Source organism: Rhinopithecus roxellana, chromosome 15 (assembly GCF_007565055.1).
Source record: "Rhinopithecus roxellana isolate Shanxi Qingling chromosome 15, ASM756505v1, whole genome shotgun sequence".
Taxonomy (NCBI): Eukaryota; Metazoa; Chordata; class Mammalia; order Primates; family Cercopithecidae; genus Rhinopithecus; species Rhinopithecus roxellana.
Genome location: NC_044563.1, coordinates 10,243,944 through 10,261,727, shown reverse-complemented (window position 1 = coordinate 10,261,727; position 17,784 = coordinate 10,243,944). Strand labels below are relative to the sequence as shown.

The following is a 17,784-nucleotide window of genomic DNA, read 5'->3' as shown; positions in this document are numbered from 1 at the left end:
CCCTCTGCAGATACCCAAGCCTGGAACTCTCCCAGGCTTCGGTTTACCGGCGGGAGCAGGTCAGAAATGCGGAGTTTGGTATCTTAAAGGGTGGCGAGCATTGCGCCACATCGCCCAATCAGAAGAGGCTCCAGAAAAATAATCCCGCAGAAACGACCCCGCCTCCTCAGCGAACCAAACGGGGGTGGGGGTGGGGGGCGGAATCCCCTGGCAGCTTCGCCAATTGGAAAAATCCAGGCGATCTTGGATGACCAATCGGAACGGCAAATGACGATTCAAGTTGTCCAATAAGAGAAAAAGGGCGGGGTCAAGGGCCTCAGTTGCTGGGTAGAAGTTGAGGCATTGAGAAAAAAGGAGGGCCAGTGATTACTGTATTTCTTGGTTCTGGAGAGCCCTTTTGCTTCCTAGCCAGAAACACAATTGCTAGTAGGCTTACATGTTGCAACACATTCTCTTTTGACTTTTTTGTCGTTACTGCTGCAAACACAGACAGTAGGAAAAAGACGCTAGCAACCTCTAAGACGCCGCAGCAATTAGAAGTCAGACGGAAGTAACGGTAGTGGGAGGGGCAATGGCATCGGGGAGCTCCGAGCGGCTGCGCAGAACCCCCCAGCTGGAAGTACAGAAAGACCGGCGCGCACACGCTTCCGTGCTACGAGGCACTTGAGCCACAGCCAGCCTTGCCCGTCTCGGACTCCACTGCGGCTGCGCGGTAAAAGCACCGGCGGCGATTGGCCCAGGGATGCCAGGGGGCGGGAGGAACTCCGTCGTCCTCCGCGCGCGCCTGCCCGCGGCTGGGGAACCGAAGGCCTGGAGGGGAAACAGCTCCCCGCGGCGTTGTTCTGGGCTCCGTGAGCCGAAAGGGGGAGGGGAGAGGAAGCAGAAGCAAACACTGCGCAGTGGCACCGTGCGCGGCCTCCAGTCCTGCGTGCGTGCGCTCGCTCGCGCGGGCTTAGTGCTGGCGCGTGAGGCGGAGGCGGGCGGCGGCGGCGGCGCCTGCGCGGTCGGACTCGGTCGACGGTTCGCAGGGGAGGAGGCGGCGGGAGGCGGAGGAGGCGGCGGCGGCGATGGAGGTGAAGCGGCTGAAAGTGACCGAGCTGCGGTCAGAGCTGCAGCGGCGGGGCCTGGACTCGCGCGGCCTCAAGGTGGATCTGGCGCAGCGGCTGCAGGAGGCGCTGGACGCCGAGATGCTCGAGGACGAGGCCGGCGGCGGCGGGGCCGGGCCCGGCGGGGCCTGCAAGGCGGAGCCTCGGCCTGTGGCCGCGTCGGGCGGCGGCCCAGGCGGGGAGGAGGAGGAGGACGAAGAGGAGGAGGAGGAGGACGAGGAGGCGCTGCTTGAGGACGAGGACGAGGAGCCACCCCCTGCTCAGGCCTTGGGTCAGGCCGCGCAGCCGCCGCCGGAGCCCCCGGAGGCGGCAGCCATGGAGGCCGCGGCCGAGCCAGATGCTTCCGAGAAGCCGGTGGAGGCCACGGTCGGGTCAGGCGGGGTAAATGGTGGCGAAGAGCAGGGCCCCGGCAAGGGGGAGGAAGACGAACCCGAGGAACGGAGCGGGGACGAGACGCCGGGATCCGAGGTGCCGGGTGACAAGGCCGCCGAGGAACAGGGTGAGGAGCTGGCAGCCGAGCCCGGCTCCAACCTGCCGGCTGCTCCCCTGATCTCGCACCCCGCCCTGCACCGCGGGGTCCGAGTGCTTGCTTTCACTTGCCTCAAAGTGCCATCTGATGGAATGCCTTTCATTCTCTACCCACCTTTCTGAGGCGTTAGGCCGCCTCTCGTGGTCCTACTCTTTGCAGAAGGACGGTTCCTGCCTAACTTGGTTCTTTGGTGATAGTGGGTGGCAGTGAGTGATTTTGTATGCGAACTGCTTGTGAGCTACCTGTGGAACAGTCTCCCACGGTGCTTGTTATATTTTTCTTAGTTGAGAACGTGCTAAGCAATTGGGGATTACACGGAGAAGTAAGCCCACGGTTAGAGGGTCAGGCCTTTGGGCTACCTGTTAACTTTTTCACCGTAAAAATGTTAAGCGAAAATCGAAGTCCGTCAAAGTCCGCTCCGTTAAAAGCATGTTGCCAGAGCTTGAGCCAGAGAATCTGAAAATCCAACCTTGCTCCCCTTTGAGCTGTAGGGGAGAGCTTCTAGTGTAACACTGTCGAGTTTAATAGTTAACCAGTGAAGAGAAAACGTTAATCAAGTGCATTTAGAGTTAGTTAACGTTACTTGGCTAGGGTTTTTATCTTGTTTGGATTATGATTACATTTTAATTCTCCCACTGAGTCCTTGGATGGGCATGTTTGTAGATTTGCTGAATACCTGGTGCTAGCCTTTTACATTTCAGGTCCCTCGTTTCCTGACTGGTAATGATTGAGGTGCTGGTGGGTCCGTTGAGTAAGCTTGTGGAAGAGGTGTGTTGTAGAATTGCCCCAGGGAGTTAGTGACCTTTCTCCTTTCTTTTGAAGTGATTGGATGGTTAGAACTGATCCATAACACTATGTCAGAGTAGGGAGGATAAGTCTTACTATAAGGTGGGTGGCCTTAGTTCTTTTGTTAGTCATTTTTTTAGGCCACTAACCGAGACTCATGGTATAATCGGAACCCATTGTACAACAATCACATGCAACTTGCAGATTGTTTGTCCTGTGTCCTGAAACAACAATCTCATTACATAAACTGTATCCTAAAGAGCAGATAAAAATATTGAAGGATAGGCTGGGTGTGGTGGCTCACGCCTGTAATCCCAGCACTTTGGGAGGCCAGGCGGGTGGATCACCTGAGGTCAGGAGTTCGAGACCAGGCTGGCCAACATGGTGAATCTCTGTCTCTAGTAAAAATACAAAAAATTAGCCGGGCGTGATGGCGGGTGCCTGTAATCCCAACTTCTTGGGAGACTGAGGCGGGAGAATGGCTTGAACCCGGGAGGCAGAGGTGGCAGTGAGCTGAGATCACAACACTGCACTCCAGCCTGGGTACAACAGAACAAGACTCCATCTCAAAAAATATGTATATATTGAAGGATAAAAGACTTTTAAATAAATTATTATTAAAAACCTTAGCTTTGCAAAATGCAAAAGCCTAGGGAAAAATTCCAGGGTTTTTCCTCTTGTAGAGAATGTTGCTAAATGTACAACACCACCTTTCTGCCCCAAATTATGTGCGGTATAGATGAAGTATTATTTATGGATCTCTTGTGACTTAGTGGTTTGCTCTTACAACTTTAGTAGAAGTCCTTGGTAAAAATACAGCTGTGTTTAATGCACTTGAGTCCATTTGGCTGTGCATTTCAAGGTAGGAAAGGGAAAAGAAAAATTGAGGCTTCTCTGTATCATGAAGTTGTGGAAAAGTGTTACAAAATACGTATTAACTGCCTACCTTAAATCTAGATCTGACAAGAGTCAAATTAACCTTTGAAGTTTTTTTAGAGACCTAGGGGATATTTTTTATATCATATTGTTGGGGAAATCTGCAAGTTTGACCTGATTTAAGTGGATAAATTTAGAATGCAAAAATTGTCCAATTTTTATCTACTGCTTGACTGTAATTAGCCCATAATGTCCCTTCTTTAAAAAATAAAATAAAATCACAGCCAATGACAGAAAGATGATCTTTAGAAATAAAATGTTCTGTGAATGTAGTGGGAATAACCTAGCTGTTTTGATCAGACAGATTCTCAGATTCCCCGTTAGTGTCTATTAGTTCTGAGCTTATTCTACACAGTATGAAAACTGCTGATTTTCTTTCCCTCGTTTTTGTAGGAGATGACCAAGATAGTGAAAAGTCAAAACCAGCAGGCTCAGATGGTGAGCGGCGGGGGGTAAAGAGACAGCGGGATGAGAAGGATGAACATGGCCGAGCTTACTATGAATTCCGAGAGGAGGCTTACCACAGCCGGTGAGGGAAACAGTCCCTTTCCTTGAAGGGAGTGTTTGCTCTGATTTTGGTATACCTGGTATTGACTGGAGAGACTGGAAGGAGGGTGGATTCAAAATGGAATAGGTTTTTATAGGCATGAGTTTTAGATTGCATCTACCATGGAAACTCCTATTGCCCTTTCTCATTTATTGAAAAATCTGTCTGCTGGGATTTGATATTCACTGATAGTTTAAAATGGACATAATGTCATACACACACCTCTCAAAGAAGAGGACTTTGTTTACATTTTGTTTCTTTTCTATCTTACATATATAGCTCAAAGTCTCCACTGCCTCCTGAAGAAGAGGCAAAAGATGAGGAGGAGGATCAAACTCTTGTGAACCTGGACACGTGTATGTATAAGGCAGACAGATTGTGGTTTTTAACTAATCTCCTAAAAATGATTTTGGAGATTAAAACTTCATAGCCTATAAATTCTATGAGACTTTGTATCCACTTCAACAACTGGCTATACTTGTGCTCTGTTGGTAGCTTACAAATATTGGACATTGGAGTAAACTGATTGCTTTTTTCTTTACAGATACCTCGGATCTGCATTTTCAAGTGAGCAAAGACCGCTATGGAGGGCAGCCACTTTTCTCAGAGAAGTTCCCCACCCTTTGGTCTGGGGCAAGGAGTACTTATGGAGTGACAAAGGGAAAAGTCTGCTTTGAGGCAAAGGTAGCTCATTAAGACCATTCATTCATTTATTCCTGGATACTTACAGTTCTTAGGGAGAAAAAAAGATTATTATTTATTTATTTATTTTTGAGACGGGGTTTCGCTCTTGTTAGCCAGGCTGGAGTCCAATGGCACCATCTCGGCTCACCACAGCCTCCGCCTCCCAGGTTCAAGTGATTCTCCTGCCTCAGCCTCTCAAGTAGCAGCTAGGATTACAGGCATGCACCACCACACCTGGCTAATTTTGTGTTCTTAGTAGAGATGGGGTTTCTCCATGTTGGTCAGGCTGAACTTGAACTCCCGACCTTGGGTGATCCGCCCGCCTTGGCCTCCCAAAGTGGTGGGATTATAGGCGTGAGCTACTACACCTGGCCGAGGAACAAAGATTTTTTTTAAAAGACCTTTCATTTATTCATTAAACTACTACCTATGTATACTGGACTTCTGTCCAGTCAGGCTTTTATTAGTGCAGGTAGGTAAAAGCACTGTGCTTTAACAAGAACCTTAGTTTCAGTAACCAAGAAATTGATCCCTGTGGCTTTCAGTTCAGTGACTGTTATTCTGTTGTTGAGATAATTGTCGTTTTCAGTTTGTATAAAAATCGTGTCTTTCTAACTCAGAGTTTGCTACTCAGTTGGTCACAATATCTAATAGTTCCCTTTCTGACTTGGCCAGGTAACCCAGAATCTCCCAATGAAAGAAGGCTGCACAGAGGTCTCTCTCCTTCGAGTTGGGTGGTCTGTTGATTTTTCCCGTCCACAGCTTGGTAAGGTTATTTCTTTAACTTTGTCATTAGTGTTTACTACCATATTGCTTAGTCTGTGGGAAGTCCGGATGTAGGTAACTAATTTGTTGACTGTTCTAGGTGAAGATGAATTCTCTTACGGTTTCGATGGACGAGGACTCAAGGCAGAAAATGGACAGTTTGAGGAATTTGGCCAGACTTTTGGGGAGAATGATGTTATTGGCTGCTTTGCTGTGAGTGCTCCTGAAAGTCACGGGTCATAACAAGGAGTGGATAGAGGGCACTGGGAATTCACTGTGCTTCCCATCAGCTGCTGGCTTTTATGCATATGATGCGTGGCTCGCTTAGTTACATTGTGCAGCAGTCTGTGTGAAAAAAGATTAAATTGTAAAGTTTAATCAACCTGAAGCCTTGTCAGCCAATAAGTGCTCTTGTCCTTTGTCATTGTAGAATTTTGAGACTGAGGAAGTAGAACTTTCCTTCTCCAAGAATGGAGAAGACCTAGGTGTGGCGTTCTGGATCAACAAGGAATCCCTGGCAGACCGGGCCCTTCTACCCCATGTCCTCTGCAAAAATTGTGTTGTAGAATTAAACTTTGGTCAGAAGGAGGAGCCCTTCTTCCCACCACCAGAAGAGTTTGTGTTCATTCATGCTGTGCCTGTTGAGGAGCGTGTGCGCACTGCAGTCCCTCCCAAGACCATAGAGGAATGTGAGGTATGCCAAACAGTATACAAACACTGAGGTTGTATGCTTTGCAGAGGTGGGTGCATATGCTCTCCCAGGTCTCGGAGCATTACCAAACAGGAATGGGAGAATGTTCTTAAATTGGATTTGATAAACATGACCCTCACTTATCTTTCATTATATTTCTGGTTCTGTTTTTTGCAGGTTATTCTGATGGTGGGACTACCGGGATCTGGAAAGACCCAGTGGGCACTGAAATACGCAAAAGAAAACCCTGAGAAAAGATACAATGTCCTGGGAGCTGAGACTGTGCTCAATCAAATGAGGGTTAGTTGCTGTTGGGGATATTTGTCAGATACAGTATTTGCTCTTCAGATACCAAGAGACTCTTATAACCTATCTTTAATGGAGAGTTAGTTTCAGGTGTCTGAGAACAAGGGTCCCATAAATAGAGAAATGAGATTTTTCTCTCTATGTGTTCTAGGTAGGTTTATTTTTGTTTTTCTTTGCTGTGTTGTCAAATTTCTGAAAGCACATAAGATCTGAAATACATCCAGGTTAAGACTGGAAATGACTACTGCAGGAAATGGACAACATTCACAGCATTGAAGACTAGGAATAGAGTGATATCATAGATTCAGTATTTGAAGAGGTGACATGTGCCAATGACTCTTGGGCTCTAACTTGCTATATAACTTGTGTGGTTTTTTTTTCACTTCTTCTCAAACTAATCAGATGAAGGGGCTCGAGGAGCCAGAGATGGACCCCAAAAGCCGAGACCTTTTAGTTCAGCAAGCCTCCCAGTGCCTTAGTAAGCTGGTCCAGATTGCTTCCCGGACAAAAAGGAACTTTATTCTTGATCAGGTATTAAACTGATAAAATTGTCTAAAGTCAAGGTGGGGTGTGTATATAAAGAGAGACTGAATTAAGGAACAGAATCAGCTTACCTAATTAGGATCATCTGGTTGTGTGTTAATGGTTGCAATGTTTTTTGAACTCAGAGGTATCCCTGATTAGTGTTTTTACCTGAAAATATATGGACCCAGGCTCTAAAACATGTAATAAAGACAATGGAAAGAGTTGGAACTCATTTGAATTCCTGGCTCCACCACATTCTCTCTGGTTTGTAATTTGGATAAGTCCTTTATCTTCTCTGAACCTGTTTCCCTGATAAGCAAAACAGGATAATACCTGTCATGTAGTTTGAAAAGTTAAAGAAGATCATGTGTATTGATCCCTCAACTCGTGTCTTCTGAGTTACCAAAGATACTGAGTCTTTTTTTTTTTTTTTTTTTGGAGATGGGGTCTCGCTCTGTTGCCCAGGCTGGATTGCAGTGGCGCGATCTCGGCTCGCTGCAAGCTCCACCTCCCAGGTTCACACTATTCTCCTGCCTCAGCCTCTGGAGTAGCTAGGACTACTGGCGCCCGCCACCATGCCTGGCTAATTTTTTGTATTTTTAGTAGAGACAGGGTTTCACTGTGTTAGCCAGGATGGTCTTGATCTCCTGACCTCATGATCCACCTGCCTCAGCCTCCCAAAGTGCTGGGATTACAGGATTACAGGCTTGAGCTATCGCACCCGGCCTTTTTTTGTTTTTTTTAAGACGGAATATTGCTCAGCCACCACCCAGGCTGGAGTGCAGTGGTGTGATCTTGGCTCACTGCAACCACCATCTCCCAGGTTCAAGTGATTCTCCCGTCTCAGTCTCCCGAGTAGCTGGGATTACAGCACCTGCCATCATGCCCAGTTAATTTCTGTATTTTAGTAGAGATGAGGTTTCACCATGTTGGCCAGGCTGGTCTCCTGACCTGAGGTGATCTGCCCACCTTGGCCTCCCAAAGTGCTAGGATTACAGGTGTGAGCCACTGTGCCTGGCTGATACTGATTCTTTTGGTTAAATTTGAGTGATAATTTTCTTCCAAAACATCAGTTATTCCTCCTTTTCTTAGTGTAATGTGTACAATTCTGGCCAACGGCGGAAGCTATTACTGTTCAAGACCTTCTCTCGGAAAGTGGTGGTGGTTGTCCCTAATGAGGAAGACTGGAAGAAGAGGCTGGAATTGAGGAAGGAAGTAGAGGGAGATGATGTGCCTGAATCTATAATGCTGGAGATGAAAGGTGGGTGTCTTAGTCCATTTTCTGCTGCTATAACAGAATATTATAGACTTTGTAATTTACAAATAATAGAGGTTTATTTCCCTCATAGTTCTGGAGGCTGGGAAGTCCAAGAGCACAGCACTGGCGCCTGGTGAGGTCCTTCTTGCTGCATCATTCCGTGGCAGGAGGGCCAAAGGCAAGAGGGCACATGTGAGAGAACTTGCTTTTGTAACAAAGCCGCTCTCACAATAACGGCATTAATCTATTCATGAGGATGGAACCCTCAAGACCAACTCACATTAAAAGTCCCACCCTCTCCCCACCTCTTTGAAGTGCCTTTTCTGGATGCTCCTTGGGTAAAAAGAAAAGAAAAGAAAAAAAAAAAAAAAAGTCCCACCCTCTCAACACTGCTCATTGGGGATTAAGTTTCCAACACTGGTACTTTGGTGGGACATAACTCAAACCATAGCAGTGGGCTAAAATTGTACAAGTTAAAGAGATTTTATCCCTGGTCAGTGCACACCTTATTGAAGCCTCTTAGCACCTGGAGTGACACTGTACATCTAAAATATAAATCTGAAGAGGAACTTAATGGTTACGAGCACTTGTAGGTAAATGAATGAGCAGAGAGAAGCAATAACCCCTTGACTCATTGTTTTCTTGGTTTGTTTTGGTTTTTTGTTTGGTTTGGTTTGGTTTTGAGACAGTGTCACCCCGTTGCCCAGCTTGGAGTGCAGTGGTGTGATCTCAGCTCACTGCAACATCTACCTCCTGGGTTCAAGCGATCCTCTTGCTTCAGCCTCCCAAGTAGCTGAGATTACAAGCATGTGCCACCATGCCTAGCTAATTTTTGTATTTTTAGTAGAGACGGTGTTTCACCATATTGCCCAGGCTGGTCTTGGAACTCCTGACTTTAGTTGATTTGCCTGCCTTCGTCTCCCAAAGTGCTGAGATTACAGGCATAAGCCGCTGCACCCAGCCACCTTGACTCGTTTTGAAAAAGATACAGAAAGGGAAATAGTGAGCCGGGCGCGGTGACTGATGTCGCTAATCCCAGCACTTTGGGAGGCTGAGGCCGGTGGATCACAAGGTCAGGAGCTCACGACCAGCCTGGCCAAGAGGGTGGAACCCTGTCTCTACTAAAAATACAAAAAAAATTAGTCGGGCATGGTGGTGGGCACTTGTAATCACAGCTACTTGGGAGGCTGAGGCAGAGAATTGCTTGAACCCGGGAGGTGGAGGTTGTAGTGAGCTGAGATTGTGCCACTGCACTCCAGCCTGGACAACAGAGGGAGACTCCCATCTCAAAAAAAAAAAAAGAAGAAGAAGAAGAAAGGGAAATAGTGACCGTAGGGTGATTTAAACTCAAGGGAAAGGCTTCCGTGAATCAGTTATTTGTTAAGTAAATATTTTTGGTACATCTAATGTGTTTTTTTTTGTTGTTTTTTTTTTTTTTTGAGGCGGAGTCTCGCTCTGTCGCCCGGACTGGAGTGCAGTGGCCAGATCTCAGCTCACTGCAAGCTCCGCCTCCCGGGTTTACGCCATTCTCCTGCCTCAGCCTCCCGAGTAGCTGGGACTACAGGCGCCCGCCACCTAGCCCAGCTAGTTTTTGTATTTTTAGTAGAGACGGGGTTTCACCGTGTTAACCAGGATGGTCTCGATCTCCTGACCTCGTGATTCGCCCGTCTCGGCCTCCCAAAGTGCTGGGATTACAGGCTTGAGCCACCGCGCCCGGCCACATCTACTGTTTATCTCCATTTCTTACTCTGCTTTTTTTTTTTTTTTGAGACAGAGTCTCCCTCTTGTCACTCAGGCTGGAGTGCAGTGGCACGATCTCAGCTCACTGCAACCTCTGCCTCAGCCTCTTGAGTAGCTGGGATTACAGGCACCCACCGAGCTAATTTTTGTACTTTTAGTAGAGACGGAGTTTCACCATGTTGATCAGGCTGGTCTCGAACTCCTAATCTCAGGTGATCCACCCGCCTCAGCCTCCCAAAGTGCTGGGATTACAGGTGTGTGCCACTGCGCCTGGCCGCAGGGAGAGATTATTGTGGTTCAAATTAAAATATAGCAGTTGGAGTGAATGATCTCGTTGGTGTAACTTGATTTCTGGTGTCACATTATGTTTATGTTTTGTTTGTTAATTTGGCTGAAGTCTGTAATGCAATACATAAGACAGTAATGTCTACACGAGAAAGAAATATTAATATTTTGATTGATCCTCCTACTATTCCCTTAAAATGTGATTTTTTTTCCCCTTGCTGCCTTTAGTTCCTGACATCCCATCTACTCTATCAACTGTTCGCTCTTCAAATTCTGATAATCCCCAGGCATGGGAACTGGTTTGCACATCTATGAGCCAGATCCTCAGAGTTTACTCAGAATGAACTTTGCCAGTCCATAACTCATATTTAGGCACTCAGAGAAATGTAGCTCAGTTTTATAAAACTGAGAGGGCCAACTGTATTCATCTAAGAATCGTGAGAGCCCCATTGAACTGAATTTCCATGGGGACTCAGCTTCTGAACTTGATGTCCAGAGACTGGCAGATGTGCTGGCCTATCATGGACAGGTGGTAAATGAGAGCCCTTGTACTCTTGTCTTCTCCTTGTATAGATGAGCAGATGCCTTTAGGCTTGGGTCAGTTACTCATTGAGTCTCTCTTCTGCCACTGAGGCCAGAGTGCAGTGGCACTCAGCCTCCCGAGTAGCTGGGATTACAGGCGCATGCCACCATTCCTGGCTAATTTTTGTATTTTTAGTAGAGACAGGGTTTCACCATGTTGGCCAGGCTGGTCTCGAACTCCTGACCTCAAGCCGTCCGCCTGCCTTGGCCTCCCAAAATGCTGGGATTACAGGCGCGAGCCACCATGCCCAGCCATCACTGAGTCTCTTTTTAAATGTTATTTCTTAGCATCTTATCTGACCAACACCAAAACTTTCTCAGTTACTTTTAGCCTCTGGTTACCTGCTTCTGTCCTGATAAGAAACTTTAACCCAGTTCACTCCTAATTTATTATAGATCACTTGAGAACTTGTAAATCTACATAGCCCGTTGCCTGGGTCTGTTACAGTTTAGAGAAAACTTAGAGTAGAAAAAGTTAATGTCATTATTTAGATGCGATTGGATATGAACCTAGCACATTTTTGTGCAGTAATAGGTGAGGCATAGGAAGTCATATGCTTCTTGTAGTAGAGTTTTCGTAATGAGTTCTTACCCATCTATGCACTTTTCAGGCCCACAAGCTTCTCTCTTACTCTTATAGCCAACTTCTCTTTGCCTGAAAAATGCGACTATATGGATGAGGTGACATATGGGGAGCTGGAGAAGGAGGAAGCTCAGCCCATTGTCACTAAGTACAAGGAGGAGGCGAGGAAGCTTCTGCCCCCCTCCGAGAAGCGGACAAACCGCCGAAACAACCGGAACAAGCGGAACCGGCAGAACCGAAGCCGGGGCCAAGGCTATGGTGAGTCCTGGGGACCTGCCAGCCCCCCTGCTTCTGTCCATTCTTTGTGCTTAGTACAGCAAGATGTGCAAGGGAAGGCCAAGGAAACCAAGTCAGGTCATTAACAATAGGGATGTGCCTTCTTCATGGAGCTTATTTCTTCCTGTGTTCTTTATCCCTGCCTTTTTCTTGTGCTTTTTCCATAATTCTTTGACAACAAAAATCCTCTTTTTAAAAAAAGAATTACTTTTCACAAAAGTATTTGTTTCCTTGAAAAGCAATGCTTGGGCTCTCTCATCTGTCTAGTTTTCATTTTAACATATGGGTTTGCAGTGTCACTGTTCCTATCTGAGGATTTGTGCAGTTAAATCAGATTCTCATCTTCAGTTTTCTTGCTCCTCTGTCATTTCGATCAACCTAACTGTATAGACAAGAAAGTGAATGCTTTATTCATTGTTTTTTGTCGGGGGAGGAAGTTAACCAAGCAAGTTAGGCTATTAGTAGAATTAATTTCCCCCTGAATGTCTAGTTTGTCAGTTAAAACCTCAGTGTGCATTCACTGCTCTTTAAAAATGTGTGTGTATGTGTGTGTGTCACTGTTAAGTCAGCAGAATTTTCGAGTGCCTGCTATGTGCTAGGTACTGTAAATGCTGACAGTTCCCGCCCTTAAGGAGCTGATGACAGAGACTTGGTTTCTTTTGCATAAAATGATAGGTATGGGTTATATGACATCTGAAATCCCTTCCAGGGCTGAAAGTCTGTGATTCTATGAATGGCAGTTTTTCTTTATGTTTCTAACTCTGCCATGTATCCTTTTGCCATCTTAAATGTTTTACAGGAATTGGGGAGGTTCAAAAACAAAGTGGCTTGGTTTTCTTGTGTCTCTGTTCCTCTGCCCTCCCCCCTCAGACTTTTTAAAAGCTCCTGGCTGGTGCTTTAATTAACATACGTGAGCCTGGCCGAAGCAGGCCTCATATTCCCCCAGAATTGCCTTTGGCTCCAACTTTTTGATTTCCACCCAGACGTGGAGCCAGGACCCCATGCCAGCTGTCTGAGCGCGCTCTCCATTTCTCTTCCAGTGGGCGGGCAGCGCCGAGGCTACGACAACCGGGCCTACGGGCAGCAGTACTGGGGGCAGCCTGGAAACAGAGGGGTGAGTGCAGCTCTCCTTCTGCTCCTCACTCTGGGCTGTGAGAGCCATTCCTATTGGCTTAGGGGAGCAGAGTGGTTTGCCTGTTTTCTCAGGGCTTAGGGTTTTGCCCATTTAATATGTTCTGGAAGATTTACTGTGGGAAAATTAAACCAATTTATAATATCGAGCTAAGATGTGTCCCATTTAAAAGGGGGTCGCAGTGGGTCATGCTGCCAAAAACCCATAAATCTTCACTCCTTTTTCTTTTCCTTTCTCAGGGTTACCGTAATTTCTATGATCGATACAGGGGAGACTATGATCGATTTTACGGGCGAGATTATGAGTACAACAGATACAGAGACTATTACAGACAATACAATCGGGATGTGAGTATCTTCTTGGGATAGATACAGGGTGAACGGGGGGCAGGAGCAGAAGGATGAATGTTGTGCCTCTTCATCCTCAGCCAGCTCTGGCTCCAAGTGATGGGGTTTCCCCTCTCTTCTAGTGGCAGAGTTACTACTACCACCACCCCCAGGACAGAGACCGATACTACAGGAACTACTACGGTTACCAAGGGTATCGGTGAAGCCCCTGCCATGGTCACCTGTCAGCCATGAAGCTGAATCTCTGGGGGTGCCAGGCACCCCCGCAAAACACAACCAAGGAAAACAGGGGCTGTCGGGGTGGGGCTGAGCTGCCGGGGAGGGGCGGTAGGGGGGGAGGGTGCTCAAGCAGGGGTGGGGGAGGGGGGAGGTGGAAACAACGAAACTGTACATTTTTTTTAAAGTTTGTTGAAAAGAATATTGTCTTATTCTATAAAACATTTCAAACCTAGTTAGAGATTTGTAATCAAAAAACATTTGCGCAGAAAGCAGCACTTAGGGCTGCCTGTTCTATACCCTGCAGTCAGACAGGAAAAGAACTGAAAATGGCACCCTTCTGACATTCTGAGGCAGCTGGACTGGCAGCCAAGTAAAGGAGAGTGATGAGGTGGTGTGGGGAGGGTGGGGAGGCAGTGCGAGGGTGCTCTCCGCAGCAGGTAGGAGCAGGCAGGAGTGGGGACGGGGGAGAGCTTGTGACTGGGGCAGTGAAAATAAACGATTGGCTCTTATCAATCACTTGCACCAACTAACCGTTTGTATTTTCTTTACCGACCTTTCCCTTTTGGGATATGTGGTCTGGTGGGCTGGGAGGCTTACAGTGTCCCAACTCTCCATTTTCCTGTGCCTTTGTGCTGTTTGGCTGAGGCATGGAGACTGCCAGTGGGTGGTTCTATCATGCAGGATTCCCAGGCCAAGAAAGCCTGGGGACTGTCCTTGATTGCAGAGCAGAATAGCCTGCCCCCTCTATAAACACATTGATTAATTCCCATAAAATCTTGGGGAGAATGAGATTGCAGCCCTCAGCCTTCATGAAGATTGTGATTTGCCAGTCTCTAGTCTTTGTCTTCCAAGGTTGAAAGAGGTGGGAGGTCTCTGAAATCATCCCTGTTAGAGTGTCCTCTTACAGTGCGAGAGAAGGAACGTTTCTCAGGGTTTCAGCTCACACGAAAACACAGCAGGATTCTTTTCACTGCGGTGGGATGTGTATATAGGTGAATCCTGTGGTGTGGGCTCCTAGGCCCAGGTGCTGAGAATAGCAACTATTTTCTACAGTGTGGAGGGCTCGTGCCCTGCTGGTTTTTTTGATACACAGGTAGAGAGTGGATAGAAGAGGGGAGGGTGGGGGGTGGGAGGCAGCTCAGTGGGGCTGCTGAACCTTGGGAAGAGTGAGTGTGAATGTGTGTAAATGTGCGTGTGAAAGGTAGCACCCCGTCCTGACTTCTAGAAACAAAATTCCTTTTGGGGCGCTTTCCCTGTGTGTCCCCAGAGAGGCCTCTAGCCAAGAGACTTCATTTGGGATAGTTTCATTTGTGACTTTAGCAATACCCTCCCAGTTCTTGATAGACAGCTGTAGGTTGCTGGGTTCAAGAATATGGGTGGGATATGGAATGTTTTTTCAATGTCTAGCTTCAGTTTTTATTCATCCTTCTGCTCAGCACTGTCAGCCGAGAGCTTACTCAGCAGACACCACATACTGCAGCACTTCCTAGTGAGAAAATCTGGGTTGTGCCACTAGAAAATGCTTCACTTCCATTTCCTCACCTGGGCAGCTCTCTCTAAAATTGTGTGCTGATTTGGTCTTCCTCTCCTCCCACTGTTACTGCCCTGCAGCCCTTGTTCAGTTGTACAGACCCTTATTCTGCCCTCCAGTGTCTCTGTCTGTCATGACACACCCTTCCGCCCAAATACCTCTGACCCCAAGGCTGGAACAGGGCTGGTAGGAGATACGTTTGCTTTCTCATGGCCATGTCCTTTCTCTTGGCACTGCTTCCCTGCGGTGTCCTCAAATGGATTTGTGTGTGGCAGTGGAGTGATTGCATGAATTTTTCTGTAATACATTAACTTTGTATTAAGGGAGTTTGAGAAAGCTTTGCTTACAGTGTCAAGGCAAGGAGGTAAAAACTGGAGCCCAAAGAAATTCCCTTAGGGCAAGATTATGTTATAATAGAAAATTGAATTTCCTGAGGCAGTGGCTGCCACCCCTTTTCAGATGTTTAGTCCTGCAAATAGCATCTTTCTTGTAGTCTGTGACATGGATGGGGATGCTAGGGCCCTCAGGGGCAAGGGGACTAAACTAAATCAAGTTAGGTTTTTTTCCAGCAGAGATTAGGGGAGGTACTTGCTGTTGATATTTGACACTAGAAAGTCGTCTTTTTTACAAAACTTTTTCTAGGTGGGTGGAAAGTGAAACTGCCACATCCTTGTTGGTTTAGTCCAAGAGATCATTTGCAACAACAGTAGATGTCTGGGTTTTGTTTCTGTCTTTTTATTATGAAAAACTTTGTTAAGGGGGAAAATGTGTATTTTGGTAACCAGAGGAATCCGTAGCCTTGTTTTCCTTAGAACACTTGTTTAGTGTTTTATCAGACGTCTGTTGTAGTTGTAGACAGGAAAGCTTGTGAGAAAAACACCACATGGAGCCTGTAAATGTTTTTGCACAACCTGTAAAGCATTCTTGGAAGTGGCCAGTAAAAAAGGGTTTTACCATTTAAAAAAAAATGTAACTGTGTCATTGTTTACATCTGTAACTTTTTCCTCCCCTGTTCTCATTACACCATTCTGGCGAAAATGTAGGCAAAGTAGCTTCCAGTTTTAGAATAAATAACCATTTGGATTGAATTCACCCTATCTCCTGTGGCTGCACTGACTGGGGCGGAGGGTGTCATTGGGTTATTTATTCATGTTTTAATGCCTCTTTCTCAGGTTGCATGGGCTCCAACCAAGGAGAACTCTCTATTGCATGGTGGCTGCCGTTCCCTCCCTATTCTACCATGCCTTCATTTGGGAGCCAGCCATGCAGTCAGTTGACATGGGTGGGTAGTTATTAGTGTTATTTAGTGCTTGCTTAGGCCAAGAGTCGAGCCATTGAAGTATAAGAAAATAAATTATAACTCATGACCTTTGTATTTGGTCTATGCAAAAACCAGTTGGATGCTTGAAGTTAAATGTAAAGTTCCATTGTGGAGCCAAATAAGTATATGAATGAATAATTACTGCTAGGGGGAAAGCCCACTCATTCAACAGAAGTTTGATGGGGGTTATTTTCCAGTGAATTTGGAGAATGAGACGGTAACTTAAATTTACAACAGCATCATTGCTTTTTTTTTTTTTTGGGGGGGGGACAGATCCTCGCGCCGTTACCCAGGCTAGAGTGCAGTGGCATACTCTCTGTTCACTGCAACCTCAGCCTCCTGGGTTCAAGCGATTTTTCTGCTTCAGCCTCCGAAGTAGCTGGGACTACACATGTGTGCCACCAGGCCCAGCTAATTTTTTTTTTTTTTCTAGTAAAGACAGGGTTTCACCATATTGGCCTGGCTGGTCTCGAACTCCTGACCTCGTGATCTGCCCGCTCGGTCTCCCAAAGTGCTGAGATTACAGGTGTGAGCCACCGCTCCCAGCCACCATTTATTAGCACTGAACTGATCCTAACAGTGGTTTCTAATACATGGTCAGGGTCTTAAAGCTCAGATACCACAGGTTCATGACATCCAGTGTTCTGAAGGGGTAGTAGTATTGACGTAGATACTGCTCTAATTCCTACTCTCTATGTGACACAGATTCAGATACCTGGGTTTATGGCTTTGTACCCTTTAGGCCACCCTTGATTTTGGTACCCATCTATTCTTTAGGATATTTAAAGTTGCTGTTAGAGCTAATTAATCGTTTTTTTAAGTGGTTAATCATAGCTCATGCCTGGTCTCTAGTAACTTCTTAAACCCCTTTTTCCCAACTAGTGCTGCAGCCTTGCAGTTATAATCTGATGGGTAGGAACATAGTGTGTGCAGAAAAACTGAAGAGAGGCGCTTTGTTTTTTCGTTGTTGGTTTTTTTTTTTTTTTTTTTTTTTTTGAGACGGAGTTTCGCTCTTGTTGCCAAGGCTGGAGTGCAGTGGCGCGATCTGGCTCACCGCATCCTCTGCCTCCCGGGTTCAAGTGATTCCCTACCTCGGCCTCCCAAATAGCTGGGATTACAGGTACCTGCCACCACACTGGCTAATTTTTATATTTTTAGTAGAGACGGGTTTCACCATGTTGGCCAGGCTGGTCTCGAACTCCTGACCTCAGATGATCTGCCGGCCTCGGCATCCCAAAGTGCTAGGATTACAGGTGTGAGCCACCACACCTGGCCCAACAGCGGCTTTTTTAAAAATCAAGGTTACATTTATTAAACACTCCCATTTTTTTTTTTTTTAATCATGTCTGAGCTGTTGTGGAAAATTTCACTTACTCCCCTGGAATTTGCCCAACACCGTGATACAGTGGGGACGAGGAAGCAAGGTGCTTGGTCCCTGCCATGCCGCATTTATCATTTAAGCATGTACAGTACAATCCATTCATTGGGTATTTGGGTGCCTGATATGTGCCATTGTCAGGATACAGGGATTAAAACGGACCTGATTGATCCTTCCTGGAATTTTCACGGTGCCAAGAAGGAACTGAGGCTCCTCCTCAACAGAATGGGGGTAGGGTCCCACTCCAGGAGGGCAAA

General features: G+C 46.6%; 1 protein-coding gene across 1 annotated transcript; it reads left to right on the top strand.

The window, feature by feature from the left end:
* The first annotated feature begins 756 nt into the window (after window positions 1–756).
* HNRNPUL2 (heterogeneous nuclear ribonucleoprotein U like 2) lies at window positions 757–15,920 on the top strand. The gene is made up of 14 exons (XM_010384869.2): window positions 757–1,605; window positions 3,751–3,886; window positions 4,184–4,260; window positions 4,449–4,588; window positions 5,264–5,354; window positions 5,454–5,566; window positions 5,784–6,047; window positions 6,222–6,344; window positions 6,753–6,881; window positions 7,968–8,136; window positions 11,381–11,581; window positions 12,640–12,713; window positions 12,971–13,078; window positions 13,201–15,920. The coding sequence occupies exons 1-14, from the start codon at window positions 1,068–1,070 to the stop codon at window positions 13,279–13,281; spliced, it is 2,244 nt and encodes a 747-aa protein (XP_010383171.1). The 5' UTR covers window positions 757–1,067; the 3' UTR covers window positions 13,282–15,920.
* The last annotated feature ends 1,864 nt before the right edge of the window (window positions 15,921–17,784 follow it).

Excerpts from the sequence above, each read along its gene's own strand:
- HNRNPUL2 (XM_010384869.2), top strand. The coding sequence starts at position 1,068 with ATGGAGGTGAAGCGGCTGAAAGTGACCGAGCTGCGGTCAGAGCTGCAG. Across the intron at positions 5,355-5,453 it reads TTTTTCCCGTCCACAGCTTG|GTGAAGATGAATTCTCTTAC; the intron begins GTAAGGTTATTT and ends TGACTGTTCTAG. Across the intron at positions 5,567-5,783 it reads ATGTTATTGGCTGCTTTGCT|AATTTTGAGACTGAGGAAGT; the intron begins GTGAGTGCTCCT and ends TTGTCATTGTAG.